The 17,554-nt window shown below is 50.0% G+C and overlaps 1 protein-coding gene and 1 non-coding gene across 2 annotated transcripts in view; both read right to left on the reverse strand.

Moving 5' to 3' along the window:
- Window positions 1-296: 296 nt before the first annotated feature.
- On the reverse strand, window positions 297-402 carry LOC138809052 (U6 spliceosomal RNA). Its single transcript, XR_011366679.1, has one exon. It is a non-coding gene; the product is annotated as a U6 spliceosomal RNA (small nuclear RNA).
- A 6,744-nt stretch (window positions 403-7,146) lies between these two features.
- Smad6 (SMAD family member 6) overlaps window positions 7,147-17,554 on the reverse strand; it is a 77,858-nt gene continuing 67,450 nt past the window's right edge. The window contains exon 5 of the mRNA XM_069995076.1: window positions 7,147-7,975. Coding sequence (XP_069851177.1) covers window positions 7,440-7,975 — 536 coding nt within the window. The 3' untranslated portion in view covers window positions 7,147-7,439. The remainder of the gene's footprint in view (window positions 7,976-17,554) is intronic.

Here is a 17,554-nt window from a genome sequence, read left to right on the forward strand (position 1 = left end):
CTGGACAAAGGCCTCCAGCCCTGACCCTGGAGGCCCTGAGACAGCCCAGGGGTAGATCTGGTTAAGAGTTCTTGAGAGGGGAAAAGAGAGAGAGAAAGAAAGAAAGAAAGAGAGAAATGAAAACCACTCTTTTTCCAAAGCAGGCCTGTGGTGTGTGGGTCTGAGGAGGGGGCTGTGGGGGACTGAGTCACTTCCCTGTCTGCTGCTGGGGTGGGAGGGCCTTTGCCAGGGGCTGTGGGACAAAGATGGCTGAGTGTGGCACTTATGTGTGCTGAAAGGGTCCCTTAAAAAAAAAAAACATTTTGGAACGCTTCGCGAATTTGCGTGTCATCCTTGCTCAGGGGCCGTGCTAATCTTGTCTGTATTGTTCCAATTGTAGTATATGTGCTGCAAAGGACGCACTGAAAGGGTCCCTTTACAGAGGGCCATGGGGCAGTCCCTGGCATAGCAGCAGGCATCTGCTTTGGCCCCAGAGCCTTTGTGGGCTGTCCACCCAAGCTCAGAGTAGTGAAGGCCAGGAGTGGGGGAGGGGACAGCCAGGGACAGGAAGCACACTCAGGGATGGTGAGATGGAAGAGATGGTCCAATCCAGCATCCCTGCCTCAGGCCAGGAAGCCCAGGTAGAAGACGGAAATATCACTGCACAGCTAAGGCTGAAATCCAGTTTGAATGAGATCTGAGCCCTGGAGGGCTGTGACTTGTGCAAGGCCACCACAGCTCTGTGTGTGTGTGTGTGTGTGTGTGTGTGTGTGGCAGGGGGGAGGTTTAATTGGAGATAAGTCTTATAGATTTTTCTGTCCAGGCTGGCTTTGAACTGTGATCTTCAGATCTTAGCCTCTTAAGTAGCTCGGATGACTGGTATGAGTCACCAGTGCCCAGCTGAATTAATGTTTTTACTTTAGTTATTTTTCAGCTGTTGTACTTTTCCCATAGGGCTGGCCTCAAACCTATGCTGGGATTAGCCAGTCATACTTTTTTTTTTTGGTTGGTCGTGGGACTTGAACTCTGGGCTTGCACACAGTCCCTGTGCTCTTCAGCTCAAGGCCAGTGCTCTACCACTTGAATCACAGCGCCACTTCCGGTTTTCTAGTGGTTTATTGGAGATAAGAGTCTTACAGACTTTCCTGCCCAGGCTGGCTTTGAACCACAATCCTCAGATCTCAGCCTCCTGAGTAGCGAGGATTACAGGTGTGAGCCACCAGCGCCCAGCCCAGTCATACTTTTTTTTTTTTTTTTTGGTCGGTCGTGGGGCTTGAACTCTGGGCCTGGGCACTGTCCCTCAGCTCTTCAGCTCAAGGCGAGCGCTCTACCACTTGAGCTACAGCGCCACTTCTGGTTTTCTGGTGATTTATTGGAGATAGGAGTCTCACGGTCTCTCCTGCCTGGGCTGGCTTTGAACCGCGATCCTCAGATCTCAGCCTCCTGAGTAGCTAGGATTACAGGCGTGAGCCACCAGCGCCCGACTCCAGTCATACTTTTAATCTATGTCTACTGAGCACTTGCCATGATGTCAGCCTCCCCTTGGGAGCACAGAAATGTCCATGAGCACACTTCAAAACCATCGCATGCAAGTCAGGCACCCATGGCTTACACCTGTAATCCTAGCTACTCAGGAGGCTGAGATCTGAGGATCGTGTTTCAAAGTCTGGGCAGGAAAGTCCCTGAGACTCTTTTCTCAATTAACCACCAAAAAGCTGGAAGGAGAGCTGTGACTCAGGTAGAGTGCTAGCCTTGAGCAAAAAAGCTCAGGGACTGTGTGCAGGCCCTGAGTTCAAGTCCCAGAACTGTCAATGAAATAAAAACAAAAATAAATAAAATCAATAGAAGCTGTGTGCTGGTGGCTCATGCCTGTAATCCTAGCTGCTTAGGAGGCTGAGATCTGAGAATCTCCATTCAAACAATTTAACAAGGTTGGTGGCTTAGTCTACATCCCTAGGCTAAGAACAAGATTGATCATCTGGTACTTGAGGCCTTTATTTAATTATTAACGGATTTAATGGTACTGGGTATTGAACCCAGGGCCTTATTTATACTAGGCAAATGCTCTGTCACTGAGCCACGTCACAACCAATTGTAGCTCTTGTAGCTCAAAGGGCTACAAGGGATTTGGGGATGCAAAGGTGTCCACACTTCTCTCAGTGTGGCTTTTCCCATCAGGAGAATCTCAGGCACGGACAGCCATTCATTCCTTGCCAGTCAGTGAGAGGTAAGAAGCCATGCCAGCAATAGCTTGCTTGTGGTGGCCTGGAGGGTAGGGTCCTTTCCCTTCCCCCACTCTGTGTCATCCTCAAGTCCCATTGGCTGAGCCTGCCTTCCCGCCTACCACCGATAAGATGGTGATTGACAGCCTGTCTCCAGGGGAGCAACAAGCATGGTGGTTCCTCAGGGCTTGACCTAGCTGTCTACCCAAAGCCCTAGCATAGAGAGCCATCATGCTTGATACTTTTGATGTAGGGCTATGTGGACACAGCAGCCACACACCGCTTTCTGGTAAGGGAACATGGGATTTATACACACAAGCTAAGTTGGGCCAGATTGGAAGACAGTGGCAACTTTTTATTTTTCGGTCATAGGGCTAGAACTCTGGGACTGGGTGCTGTCCCTCAGCTATTCAGCTCAAGGCTAGCACTGTACCACTTGAGCCACAGTGCCACTTCCGGTTTTCTGGTGGTTTATTGGAGATAAGAGTTTCACGGACTTTCCTGCCTGGGCTGGCTTTGAACTATGATCCTCAGATCTCAGTCTCTTGAGTAGCTAGGTTTACAGGCGTGAGCCAACACTGCCTAGCAGTGGCAACTTTTGAAAGCAGGTCACCTTCATCTGGACACCTGTTCTTCCTCCCATCCCCGACTATATTTATTAGTTTGGTTTTTTGTTTGTTTGTGTTTGTTTTGAGACCAGGACTTGAACTCAGTATGGTATTTTCACTGGCTGGCTCTCTACCACTTGAGCCATGTCTCCAACTTCTACTATATTCTCCCCCCCATCCTTCCCCCCTCAGATATAGGGCTGGAACTCAGGGCTTGGAAATGGGTACTCATCAGCCTCCAGAGTAGCTAGGATTACAGTTTTGAGTCACCAGTGACCAGCTTTTACCATATCCTTTAATGCTGTGTGGTCTCAGTACAAGGACTCTGTAGTCTCTTGATTTTTCCAGACAGGTGAACTGATGACAATAATTGATCTAGATTGATCTGCTAAAATTATGACTCAAACTGATGTAGTAAGAACCCAATAGGGAGCTGAGTACTGGTGGCTCATGCCTGTAATCCTAGCTACTCAGGAGGCTGAGATGTGAGGATCATGGTTCAAAGCCAGCCCCGTCAGGAAAGTCCATGAGACTCTTATCTCCAATAAACCACTAGAAAACCGGAAGTGGCGCTGTGGCTCAAGTGGTAGTGCGCTGGTCTTGAGCTGAAGAGCTGAGGGACAGCACCCAGGCCCAGAGTTCAAGCCCCACGACTGACAAAAAAAAAAAAAAAATAGTGCTCTACCACTTGAGCCACTGTTCCACTTCCAAGTGTTTGGTGGTTGAGACATAAAACTCTCAAGGATCTTCTTGCCTGGGCTGGCTTTGAACTGTAATCCGCAGATCTTATTCTCTTGAGTAGCTGGGATTTCAGGCATGAGCCACCAGTGGTCAGCAGAACCTGTGTTCTAAACCATCCAATGGACTTCCTGCACCTTCCCCTCCTCCTCTTTATCCCCCCCCCCCCACCGAGTGAGGAGAATAAGGCCACAGAGTCCCTGAATCTGGGGGAGGGTTGAGTGTTCCCAGGAGCCTGGAGAAACCAGCTGGGGGCTGTCAGGGTGATCCATGACACTAATAAATACACCCTCTGGATGCCTGCACCGTTCCTTAGAGTTTATACAACTCGCCCACAACCATTACCTCTGTGACCCTTTTTTCCACAAACATCCGGGAGTCTGTCCTCTGTGCCCGGCACTGGGCTGGCCCAGGGCCATGAGCACATGTGGGACATGAGGGATCACGGTGGCTTGATTTCTTGTTTTGTGCTCGTACTGGGACTTGAACTTGGGGCCTGGTCATTGTCTCTTAGATCTTTTCACTCAAGACTAGTGCTCGACCACTTGATCCACAGCGCCACTTGCAGCTTTTTTGCTGGTTCATTAGAGATAAGAGTCTCACAGACTTTCCTGTCCAAACTGGCTTTGAACCATGAGCCTTAGCTCTCAGTCTTGAGTAGCTAGGATTACAAGTGTGAGCTACTAGCGTCCAGCATGGTGGTTAAGAGTTGGGATGGTGAGCTGGTGTGTGTGTGTGTGTGTGTTAAGGAGACTGCAGACCAGTGTGAGACCACTGTCACCTGAGTCTGTCTGGAGGGACAGGCATCCATGAGATGTCACTGGAGATAGTCCACTTGCTTTCTCTAACTGAAGTTCATTTACTCAAATCTGCCAAATTTGAGCCTTCAGAAAATTGCTGGTCCCTAAACCAAATCTTTCTCACCTTGTTGGGCTACCACAAAAAAAGAGCTTTGCCAGGTGCTGGTGGCTCAGGCCTTGTAATCCTAGCTACTCAGGAGGCTGAGATCTGAAGATTGCAGTTCAAAGCCAGCCCAGGCAGAAAAGCCCATTGAGACTTTCATCTCCAGTTAACCAGCAAAAAACGTGAGTGGAGTTGTGGCTGAAATGGCAGAGTATCAGCCTTGAGGAAAAAATCCAAGCAAGAGTATGAGGTCCTGAGTTCAAGCCCCAATACGGCTACACACACACACACACACACACACACACACACACACACACAAAGTTTTTAATGCATGACAGTTCTGAGTAATTAAGTAACACACACACACACACACACACACACACACACACACACACACACACACACACAAAGTTTTTAATGCATGACAGTTCTGAGTAATTAAGTAACTTGCCCAAGTCACACAGCTGGTTAAATGGCAGTGGCTCAAAGTGGTAGAGTGCTAGCCTTGAGCAAAAGAGCTCAGGGACATTGCCCAGGCTCAGAGTACAAGCCCCTCGACCAACAGGAAAAAAAATAAAAATAAAAGTCAAGGAAAACCAGGTGCCAGTTGCTTACTCCTGAAATCCTAGCTACTCAGGAAGCTGAGATCTAAGGACAGAGCTTCAAAGGATCCCCAAGTAGGAACCTCTGTGAGACTCTTACCTCCAATTAACCAGCAAAAAACCAGAAGTGGAGCTGAGGTTCAAGTGGAAAGTCATTAGCCTAGAGTGAAAAACACACATGAGAACATGAGGGCCTGAGTTCAAATCCCAATACTTGCTTGGGTGTTTGGGTGTATGTACATACACAGAGATAGGTAATGGGGAACCAAGGATGGGGATGGGGTGTGGATGGAGAGGAAAATGTGGAGATTAACATCCTGTCAAACCTAGTCAACTCCAGGACCCCTTTTCCCCCTATCCAAATTTGGGTTTGGTGACAGGAAGCCCAACCTACCTGTCTACCTGTCTCTAGAGCCACCCACCACTCTGCAAGGACCTATGACCTTGTTTGGGAAATATCTCCTTCCTGCTAGCCACCACCACCACCACCACCACCACCTCCTACTCCTCCTCTTGTGCCAGCAGGAGAGCTTGAACTCAGAGCCCTGTGTCTCAGTGTCTCTGAGCTATTTTTCTCAAGGCTAGAGCCTCACCACTTGAGCCCCAGCTCTACTTCTATTTCTGGTTTTTTGTTGGTTCCCTGAGATAAGAGTCTCATGGACTTTCCTGCTTGGGCTGGCTTTGAACCACAATCCTCATACCTCAGCCTCCTGAGTAGCTAGGGTTACAGGTGTGACCCTAAGCAAAGGGCAGAGTATTCAACTTTAGGAACAGGGTCGGGCTTCTGGGAGGATGAATGACAAATGGCGGTTTAGAGGCTCTAGCTAATTGCAGGAATAAAGCCATATTGTTAGACCAGTGTTTTCTCTAGATTAAAAGAATTTTTTTTTTGCCAGTCCTGGGCCTTGAACTTTGGGCCTGGGCACTGTCCCTAAGCTCCTTTTCTTCAAGGCTAGTGCTACTGCTTGAGCCATAGCACCACTTTCAGCTTTCTCTGTGAGTAATTGAAGATAAGAGTCTTATGGCTTTTCCTGCCTAGGCTGGCTTTGAACTGAGATATCCTCAGATCTCAGCCTCCTGAGTAGCTAGGATTACAGGGGTGACCTACCAGCACCCAGCTAGAATATCCTTTTTTCTTTTTTAAGGGAGGGTGGGGGAACTCATTAGCTAAATAGCAAAGAAGAATGATACATGGCATGGGTGCTTTCTTGAGAGATTTATATCAACATGCAGTGCTTGCTCTAGAAAGTCCTGTGTAGCATCTCTGTGTAATAAACGATCCACACACCAAGCAGCTTAAAACAAACATCACTCATAGCATCCCTCAACTCCCACAATCCCTGTACATCAGGCATTGGGAGGGCCTGTGACTACCATCCCTTGTGAAGGTCTGGTCTGGCGGTGTATAGGCCTGTAGTTATCACAGGCCTGCTGGGTCTTAGGGATCTACTCTGAGCCCATAGCTGGCTACGGGCAGAAGGCCCTGTTTCCTTTTCCATGGAGTTTCTCCAGACACAGCATCCCTGAAGCCAAGCAGGGCACAGGTGGCTCATGTCCATAATCCCTGCTACTCAGGAGGCTGAGATCTGAGGATCTGAACTTGAACCTGGGGCCTTCGCGTTTGTTTCCCTCTCAATAAATATTGAAGTCAAGTTGCAGAGTCCTGGATGGGTCAGGTGAGGCCCACCAAATCACTCAAATGCTCTTCTATGTGAAAAGAGGAGTTTGGAAAACAAAAACAAAAACACTATAATGAGAATACTTTATCCCCAATGAGTGAGTGACTGGCATTAGTTTTTTTTTTTTTTTTTTTTTGGGGGGGGGGTCAGTTGTGGAGCTTGAACTCTGGGCCTGGGCGCTGTCCCTCAGCTATTCAGCTCAAGGCGAGTGCTCTACCCAGTTGAGCCACAGGGCCACTTCCATTTTTCTGGTGGTTTATTGGAGATAGGAGTCTCATGGACTTTCTTGCCCAGGTTGGCTTTGAACTGCAATCCTCAGATCTCAGCCTCCTGAGTAGCTAGGATTACAGGCATGAGCCACTGGCACCCGGCTGGTGTATCCCTTTCTTAAACAAACAAAACGAAGACAACGAAGGAAGAAAAGAAAGAAAATATATCTGTATTGAGAGAATGATAAGCCAAAGTGCGTCTTTCTGGTTTTGTCCATATATACACATTGCACCATACATAAATAATTACATTGTAAAAATGACTCCATAATTACAAGTATAATATATCTTTCCATATAATATATAAAACTTTATATTAAATCTAGGTAGATGATATGGGGTAGGGGTGAGGGGTTCGTCCATGGGGCACCCCTGGGTCTGGAAGTTGGGGGACGGTGGTGGTGGTGGCGGTGGTGGTGGTGGCGGCAGGCAGCTCGCTCTATCTGTGATTGTGGAGAAGGACTTCCAGCCAGCAGGGACACGAGGTGATGAACTGTCTTGAGTAGCAGGGTCCCCAGCCCTTGGCGAAGCTGATACGGGCACTGTGGGGGTCATAGGGGCCATCAGTGGACTCGAACTCAGCGCGCAGCACCCCGGAGCGCTCAAAGTCAAACACCTTGATGGAATAGCCTGGCGGTACCTTGCGCACAACCAGGGTGCGGCCTCCGGGTGCATCCAATGTTGGGGAGTTGACAAAGATGGGGTGCTCGCCCCGATTGTAAGCCCACACACCATCGGGCTCTTTGCTGAGCACGATGCCGAAGCCGATCTTGCTGCGGGTGCGGCGCACGGCCTCGCTGCGCTGCTCCAGGTTGAGCTGGCCCAGACAGAAGCCGCTGCCCTGAGGTAGGTCGTAGAAGATGCTCACGGCCTGCTCACACACGGCGTAGAGACGGCCCACCCGCGTCCGGTGCTCCCAGTACGCCACGCTGCACCAGTGGCTTGGCTTGCTGGCATCTGGAGACATGCTGGCGTCTGCAGGGCAGGTGGAAAGCGAGCACAGGTAAGTCAGGTTGCTGGGGATTGGGACAACCGTGGGACCAAAATTTGCAACTAGCCGGGTGCTTGTGGCTCACACCTATAATCCTAGCTATTAGAAGGCTGAGATCAGAGGACTGAAGTTTCAAGCCAGCTCATGCACCAAAGTTCCTGAGACTCTTATTATCTCCAATGAACCACCAGAAAATTGGAAGTGGTCCTGAGGCTCAAAGTGGTAGAGTGCTAACCTTGAGCAAAAGAGCTCAGGGACAGTGCCCAGGCCTTGAATTCAAGCCCCATGACCAATAACACAAAAAGTGATTCATACCTGTAATCCTAGCTACTCAGGAGGTTGAAGACAGTGGTTTGAAGCCAGCCAGGGCAAAAAAGTCCCTGGGAGACTCTTATCTCCAATTAATCACCCAAAAAGCAGAAGTGGTGCTGTAGTTCAAAGTGGCAGAATGCGCTAGTCTTAAGCATAAAAGCTCAGGGACAGGGCTGGGAAGATGGCTCAGTGGTAGAGCGCTTGCCTTGCATGCTTGAGGCCCTGGGTTTGATTCCTCAGCACCACATAAGCAAAAAGAAAAAAGCTGGAAGAGGCGCTGTGGCTCAAGTGGTAGAGTGCTAGCCTTGAGCTGAAGAGGTGAGGGACAGCACCCAGGTCCTGAGTTCAGGCCCCACGACCGACCAAAAAAAAAAAAAAAAAAAAAGCTCAGGGACAGTGCCAGGTCCTGAGTTCAAGCACCATGACTGACCTAAAAAAAGGTTTGCAAAAAAAAAAAAAAAAAAAAAAAAAGGTTTGCAACTGTGTGCAAATACTTGCTCTGGGTCAGTTTATCCTCCAGAGAGTTAGCACACAATGGGGGCATTGGAAGACACCTCCTTTTTTTTTTTTTTTTTGTCGGTCGTGGGGCTTGAACTCTGGGCCTGGGCGCTGTCCCTCAGCTCTTCAGCTCAAGGCGAGCGCTCTACCACTTGAGCTACAGCGCCACTTCCGGTTTTCTGGTGGTTTATTGGAGATAGGAGTCTCACGGTCTCTCCTGCCCGGGCTGGCTTTGAACCGCGATCCTCAGATCTCAGCCTCCTGAGTAGCTAGGATTACAGGTGTGAGCCACCAGCGCCCGGCTGATACCTCCTTTTTTTTATTTCTCCTCCCCAATCCCTAGACATCCATGCAAAGCAAAAAACAAGATGTGCATGGATCTGAGGTGCAGACATGAACCACATCGGATATAAATAAGCACTGAAATACCAGCAGGAGAGGTAAGCACACAGGCTAGGCTACCTCTTAATCTGTCTGGAGCTGTAGCATCTGGGTATGATGGTGTATACTGGAGTTCAACTACTAGGGAGTCTGAGACAGGAGGTGCTCAGGACCAGCCTAGGCAACATAGTTAAGATCCCATCTCTGAACAAAGAAAGAAAGAAAGAAAGAAAGAAAGAAAGAAAGAAAGAAAGAAAGAAAGAAAGAAAGAAAGAAAGAAAGAAAGAAAGAAAGAAAGAAAGAAAGAAAGAAAGAAAGAAAGAAAGAAAGAAAGAAAGAGAGAGAGAGAGAGAGAAAGAAAGAAAAAGAAAGAAAGAAAGAAAGAAAGAAAGAAAGAAAGAAAGAAAGAAAGAAAGAAAGAAAGAAAGAAAGAAAGAAAGAAAAGCTGTGCTGGTGGCTCACATTTGTAATCCTAGTTATTAAAGAAGCTGAGATCTGAGGATCTCAATTCTGAGCCAGCCTGGCAAGAAAGTTCATGAGACTTTATATCTCCAAAGAGCCACCAAAAAGGTGGAAGTGGAGGTGTGCTCAAGTGATAGAGCACCAGCCTTGAGCAAGAAATCTAAGAAGAGCATCTAGGCCCTGAGTTAAAACCACAGTATCTGCGCACATGCGCACATGTACACACACACACACACACGTGCACACACACACACTACAGCTACCCCACTCTACCTGAGCTGATTTCTGGCAGCAAATAGGTTTTCCAGGAACTACAGACACCCTGTAGGTAAGCAGCTGAGGGTCCCACAGTATTCTGAGAATAAAATAAAATCCCTGCTTCTCTAAGGAGGTGGGTCTTGCGAGCTCTAAGGTTTGTGTGTTGCTCCTCTTTGGGCCTCGGTTTCCCCACTGTATGGCAAAGGAGTGGCCCAGTCATTTCCGAAATGCCATCCCAATTCCATCTTGGATCATCTCTGCATGCCTGGAGACCGTGCGCCCTGATCTTGTTTGGGGCTGGCCTTTCAGACACAGAAGACTGTGATACCCTAACTTCTCTTTGGGCTCCTGTGATTTTGAGGGGCAGATGGGCAGGCATCAGTGAGGTGACTTCCCCACTTACCTTGGGAGAGGGGGGCACCCAGGAATGCATGAGCTGGGGGCCTGGTGAGAACTTAACACTCCAGCTACCTCAAGAGAAATGAATGGCAGGCCCAGCTAAGTGGAGGGAGACACTTCATTCATGTCAGCCTGGGGAGCCAGCCCTAGGCCTTTAGCCCTGTCCCTCTTCAAAGCCAAGAGCAGCAGTGGGCAGGGCCCAGGCCCTAGGAACGCACCCTCGCGCTCTGCTTGGCATTGAGATGGCAGAGATCTGCTGGGGAAATAATTCCTCACACCATCCCCAAGCTCCTATCATTTGTATCCTGGACTTCACTCCCAGCCCTTAGGTTCCAGTGAGTAGACAGGGGAGAAAGTAAGATGTCCTGCTCCCTGCCCAAGATGGGCATTTACCATCCTGAGCTCCAATAGACTGTCCATCTGGCACACGTCTGGGAGACCTGAGGCCAGGAGAACAGGGCCAGCCCAGCACTGCTCAGCAGGGCACGAAGTTCTTTAGCATGCCAGGCTAAGTACTCAGAGTGAGGATCCTGGCGACAGGATGGGAACAGGTATCAGTGGGTGCTGTCTGTAAGCTGGGCACTTTCTCGCACAGCTCAAGTCAGAGGTAAGGAAACTGAGGCCTATGGTGCATACTAGAGAATGAGGAAAACCCCGGGTCCAAGAATATCAGAAAGTGTATTACCACTGAGCTACCTTCAGCCCATACCTCTTTCTTTCCTTCCTTCCTTCCTTCCTTCCTTTCTTTTCTGAGGCTTGATTCCACCCACCCCCACCCCCCTGCCCTGGTTGTGGGTCCTGAACTCTCAGCCTGGGGACTGTCCCTCAGCTCTTCAGCTCAAGACAAGTGCTCTACCACTTGAGCCACAGCACCACTTCTGCCTTTTTCTGCTTATGTGGTGCTGAGGAATCAAACCCAGGGCCTCATGCATGCAAGGCAAGCGCTCTACCACTGATTCACCTTCCCAGCCCACTGAAATTTTTTGTGTGTTTTGCTCAAGCATAGTGCTGTACCACTTGAGCCATAGCTCCACTTCAGCTTTTTGGTGGTTAACTGGAGATAAGGACTTTGCTGCCCATGCGGATTCAAACAGTGATTCTCAGGTCTCAGCCTCTTAAGTAGCTAGGATTTCAGGCGTGAGTTACCAGCACCTGGCAAGCTTTGTGATCTTGCTTGCTTGCACTCAAGGCTGGTGCTCTACCACTTGAGTTACACCTCCACTTCCAGAGTTTTGCTGGTTAATTGGAGATACGCGTCTCATGAATTTGTTGCCTGGGCTGGCTTTGAACCAGAGTCTTCAGATCTCAGCCTTCCTTGATGAGCTAGGATCACAGGTGTGAGCCCCCAGCATCTAATGAGGCAATGTTATCGTCTCCTTTGCCTTTCACAGGCAAAGAATCCTCAGGGTACAGGTGGCAAAGGCCTTCCCAAGCTCTAAAGTACCCTAGCTACCTTCTAGCTTGGTACCTGCAGTGACAAGAGCTTAGGAAGGGAAGGATGGAGTCAGTGGAACAAGCCCTACTGGCGTATGCCTGTAGTCCTAGCTACTCAGGAGGACTGAGATCTGAGCATCTTTGTTCCAAACCAAACAAAGCAGGGAAGTCTGTAAGATTCTTGTTTCCAATTAACTACCAGGGCTGCGAAGATGGCTCAGTGGTAGAGCGCTTGCCTTGCATGCATGAGGCCCTGGGTTCTATTTCCTCAGTACCACATATTCAGAAAAAGCCGGAAGTGGCGCTGTGGCTCAAGTGGTAGAGTGCTCGCCTTGAGCTGAAGAACTGAGGGACAGCGTCCAGGCCCAGAGTTCAGGCCCCACAACCGACAAAAACAAAACAAAACAAAAAGTAACTACCAAAAGGCCAGAAGTGGAGGTGTGGCTCAAATGGTAGAGCACCAGCTTTGAGCACAAAAGCCAAGAAAGAGTATGAAGGCCTTGAATTCAAGTCCAGTATTGGCACATTGTCATGCACACGCACACACGCGCGCGCGCGCACACACACGCGCGCGCACACACACACACACACACACACACACAGAGGCATGTCAAGTTGGATTTTCTGATTGTGGCCACGCTCTCTGTAACACAGCACTGAAGGAGGAAAGCGGCATCCCTGAGTCCCTGAGTCCAAAGATCCCCCCCCCCCCCCGCCCCGCTACCCTACATTACGTCTCTCCTGTACAGCCCAGGTGGCAATCTGTATGCAAGGGGACAGTCTCTCGTAGAAGGATCTTTTCCTCCTCAGGGCTCCAAGGCTGAGGTCCCGCCATCTCCCACAGCCATCAGCCTAATTAAGAACCAGCTCTTTAATTGCAGATAAATACTGGGGAGTCAGACTTGAGTGAACAACATCAAAGATGACCGAGCCCTGACCGAAACTCCTGCACACAAACCTCTGCTCAGGGTCTGGCCTAGTTCCCAGCCACACTCTGGATCCTGCCTGAAACTTCAGGAGGATGGGGGGTGGGGAGGAGAGGCGCTGGATCTGGGAAGTCAAGAAGTCCTGCCTTCCAGGCTGGCCTGCAGGTCACCTCGAACTCAGGGTTTGGGCACTATCGCCGAGCTTCTTTTGCTCAAGGCTATCACTCTACCATTTGAACCACAGTGCCACTTCTGGCTTTTTCTGTTCATGTGGTACTGAGGAACTGAACCCAGAGCTTCATGAGTATTAGGCAAGCAATCTACCACTAAGCCACATTCCCAGCCCAACTTACTGCTACTTAATTGGAGATAAGAGTCTCAAGGATTTTCCTGCCAGGGCTGGTTTGGAACTGTGGGCCTCAGATCTCTGTCTCCTGAATAACTAGGATCATAGGTGTGAACCACCAGCAATGGAAGAGACAGATTTCTTAGCAGCAAAAGCCTTGGAAGGCGACAAATAGCACAGATGGGAAAGGCTGGGTATGATTCAAAGGTAGCATGCTAGCTTAGCATGTTCAAGGCCCTGGGTTCCATCCTCAGTAGGGATGGGATAGAGAGACAAGAGATCAGAACAGTGAGCATCCTGGGTAGCAGAAATGCATAAGTGATCAAAACATGCTGGGTAGGGTGGCTTATTCCTGTAATCCTAGCTACTTGGGAGACAAGAGATCTCAGTTTGAGATGTGTGTTTGGCAGGGTGCGGGGAGGGGAGTTGGTTTGAGAAACTTAATCTCAGCTGCTGAGCACAGAGGTGTATGCCTATCATCCCAGCAATCCCAGGAAGCACAAAAAAGGAGGAGATCAAAGATTGGACAGGAAGGGAGACCTTAATCTCAAAAAAAATAACCAACACAGGACTGGGAAGGTAGCTCAGTGGTAGAGTGCTTGCCTTGCATGCATGAGGCCCTGGGTTGGATTCCTCAACACCATTATAAGCAGAAAAAGCCGGAAGTGGTGCTGTGGCTCGAATGGTAAAGCGCTCGCCTTGAGCTGAAGAGCTGAGGGACAGCGCCCAGGCCCAGAGTTCAAGCCCCACGCTGGACCCCCCCAAAAAAATCCCAACCCGAAAAGGGCTGGCAGCCTGGCTCAAGTGACAGAAAAGCTTGAGACCCTGCATTCAAACTGTAGTTCTGAAAAAATAAATACAGAATCAGGACCGCCATCATCACTCAGTGGTGTATTTCACTATAGGTACGCGAACTTTGAAACAATAAGAAAGAAATGGGCAATTAGGTGTCACTTGGTCCCACAGTTGCTGTAATACGCCTCCAGGTGGCCCGTATTACCTCCCAGAAGCACCCACATTCCTGCCACCAGAGGGTGGTGGCTGTCCATCCAGGACAACCCCAACAAAGGCCTCCTTCCTGCACAGAGGGGCCCAACAAGGCTAGTGTGCCCTCCTCCTGGCCTTTCCTCCCAGCCAGGGTGTCCAGAGCCCAACATGTAATTTTGTGGGGGTGCTGTCCCCCCTCCCCGCAAAGCCCCGGGAGCTGGCTGCAGCCTGGGGGAGTCAGGGAGAACTGAAATCCCAAGAAAAGCCTTAAACTTCTCTGAATCAGCAGTTTTCTGTCAAAACAAAGGGCAGGATAGTTCCTGTGCCCCTCCTCCTGAGCGCAATCCCCCCCCCCCCCCCCCGCCCTCCCTGTAACTTGTTTTGCTGGGCCTCCCCCAGCCTTTTGGCCAAACCACCCTGGGCCTGGTCATGCCCCGTAGGACCCAGAGACGCCTTAAGACACAAAGGCTTAAACAGCATTCAGCAAAGGCTAGCTGGGCCCTGAGCCCTTCAGAGTCTCTGGGGCTGGCTTCCTGCCCATCACCCTCTTTCTCTTTGTTGGGCCTTACACTCAGAAAGTGCCACAGCATTCTCAGGCTGGCTGGACCTGTTCAGCCACCCAGCAGTGAGCTGGAGACCAGACCCAAGGGGCCAGCCCCCCAGAGACAGAGAGTCAAGAGAAATATGGGCTTTCACAGACCAGAAAGGTGAAGCTACTTTCTCAAGGCCACTCAGCAAACTGGGACAGGGCTGGAGAGGAGCTTATTAGCACTTGCTGAAAGTGACCCCTCACCCCGCCCCCTTTTTTTGGGTGCTGGTCCTGGGGCTTGAACTCAGGGCCTTGCGCACTGTCCCTTAGCGTTTTCACTCAAGGCTAATGCTCTACCACCTGAACTCTACTTCTGGATTTCAGTGTTTAATTGGAGATCAGAGTCTTAAAGACTTTTCTGCCTGGGCTTGGCTTCAAACCTCTTGAGTAGCTAGGATTACAGGCGTGAGCATTCGTGCCTGAGTTGCTCTTAACAGTTTTCACAGAGCTGCGCTGAGCCTCTCTGCTCCTGGAAAACTCCTTTCTTCAGTCCCATGTCATGCCAGTGGCTTCAAGTTTCCCCTATCCAACTGGAGGCTTGTCCTTTGTGGCTCCTAGTCCTGGTCCTGCATCTGGTTAACCTCCAAGCCCTCCCCCCTCCGCGTCCCCCTCCACCCTTAAAACCTGGTTTGCTAAATAGTTTCTGTTATCAAACTTCCACTTAACTCTCCTTTTGTCCTTTCAGGCTACAGAAATGGCTGCAAGTTTTGCAGCCAGTCTAGGGCGGCCTTGTTAATTACAGGGCTTGCTTCTTGTGGTGGGGAGGGGAAGGCCAGCCCGGGCGAGGATGGAATGCACGCAGCCCGTGCGAACAAACGGATTGGTTGGTCATTAAGAGCGAGCCACAACTGCTTAACGTGAGCTGAACGCCATCCAGAAGTGGCCCAGAGGGACAGGAGTGCCCCCCTCCCTGCCCCCATTCGCTCCCGCCCACCTCTGCAGCCCCCACCGCGCAGCCCAGCACCTTTGGCTCCTAGAGAAAGCCAGGCTTCAAGAGGAAGTTCCTCATCGGTCATTATATCATGGGCGGTCTTGGCCACCGAGGCTGCCACCTAGCTCAGGGGAGCGACTGATCTAGGGCTGGGGACTGTCTGAGGGTGAGCATCGTTTGGGAGAGCTGCATTTCTGGGGACATGGATGGGGGCAGGAAAGGGAAAAGAAAAGCTTGGGAGCATGCAGTCCATATGGGTAATGAGAGGTGAGTCCAGAAGCAAAGCTTCCTATGCAAGAACTCCAGCTCTGCCTTCTCGCCCGCTACAAAATCCTTTCCCTGTCCTGGGCCTCAGGACAGGGAAACTATAAAAATGGGGGGTGATGCAATGAGTGGTTATTTCATCAAGGCATCAGGATCAATTAGTACATCAAATGATGTAGGGCTGGAAACAAGTCACCCCATAACTTGACAGCTACCCTTATCTAGTGATACCATACAGTCTTTTCATTTATTTATTATTGTGGATTAGTACTGGGGCTTGAACTCAGGGCCTTGGCACTGTCTCTGAGCTTCGTTAGCTCAAGGCTAGTGCTCTACCACTTGAGCCACAGCATCACTTCGGGATTTTTTTTTTCTTTTTATGTGGTACTGAGGGATTGAACCTGGGCCTTAATGCGTGCTAGGCAAGCACTCTACCACAGAGCCACAGTCCCAGCCCTTGAACCACACTCTACTTCTGGCTTTTTGGTAGTTAATTGGAGATAAAAAGCCTCTCATACTTGCCTGCCAGGCTGGTTTTGAACTGTGATCCTCAGAGCTCATTCTCCAGAGTAGCTAAGATTACAGAGTCAATGAGAGTCAGCAGCAACCCCAGTGCTATCTGGCTCTAACATAGAACAAATTTCACCCAGGCCATCAGATGCAGGTCTCTCCCAAGGCCCACCAGCCCAACCACTCCAGGCAGCAGGACAGCTGGGGCCCTGATGCTTCGGCTTCTTTCACATCCCTCCAATCTGCCTTACACCTGGAACAGCACCTGCCAATAAGGTAGCCAGGTTGACTTGGGACCCAGGCAAAAGGTCCACAGCTTCTGATGCGCACCCATGATAGGGCTGCAGGACTCTAAACAGCCAAAGAGCACCTAGCACATTGGGCAGGAGGTCGATCGTCAGGTGGGAGAAGGCAGGAGGGTAGGGAAAGGTAAGCTGGGCAAGGAAGAGAAAAAGCAAGCTAAGCAGCTTTAGGAAATCAGTCCAGGTTTAGAGGAGGGGTGGGGGGAGGGGAGAAACAGTTTCCAAAACAAAAGGCTGTGAACTTTGTTCCCATTCCAAGGCCTCTTTTTGTCTTATCCCAGTCAGATGTTTGGGTATGTTTGTTTGTTTTCTTACTCAGAGACGGGGGGGGGGGGGGGGGGGGGGGGGGGGGGGGGGGCCTAACTTTCTCAAAGAATCCTATTTGAGTGGCTCATGCATGTAATCCTAGCTACTCAAGAGGCTGATCTCTGAGGATGGAGTTCGAAGCCAGCTCAGGCAGGAAAGTCTATGAGACTCTTACGTCCAAAGCACCAGCAAAAAGCCAAAGGACAGTGAGTTCAAGTCTCAGTACTGGCACCAAAAAAAAAAAAGTAAGACAAAACTTTTTTTTTTTTTTAAAGCCGGGTGTGGTGGCTCACGCCTATAATCCTAGCTATTCAGGAGGCTGAGATCTGAGGATCCCGGTTCAAAGCTGTTAGAAGAGAAGGAACCTCCAAATCCTATGTCATGGCTATATTGCCGTTAGAAGTGAATGCTCAGTAAACTGAGACCTTTTGCTGGTCTTCAGGTTCTTTGTTCCTCCATCAGGCTAAGCCTGGTTTTCTTTTCTTTTCTTTTTTTGGGGGGGTCCGGTCGTGGGGCCTGAACTCAGGACCTGGGCGCTGTCCCTCACCTCTTCAGCTCAAGGCTAGCACTCTACCACTTGAGCCACAGCGCCACTTCCGGCTTTTTTCTTTTTGCTTATGTGGTGCTGAGGACTCGAACCCAGGGCCTCATGCATGCA

Source organism: Dipodomys merriami, unplaced genomic scaffold, assembly GCF_024711535.1.
Source record: "Dipodomys merriami isolate MVZ:Mamm:240054 unplaced genomic scaffold, mDipMer1.0.p SCAF_48, whole genome shotgun sequence".
Classification (NCBI taxonomy): domain Eukaryota; kingdom Metazoa; phylum Chordata; class Mammalia; order Rodentia; family Heteromyidae; genus Dipodomys; species Dipodomys merriami.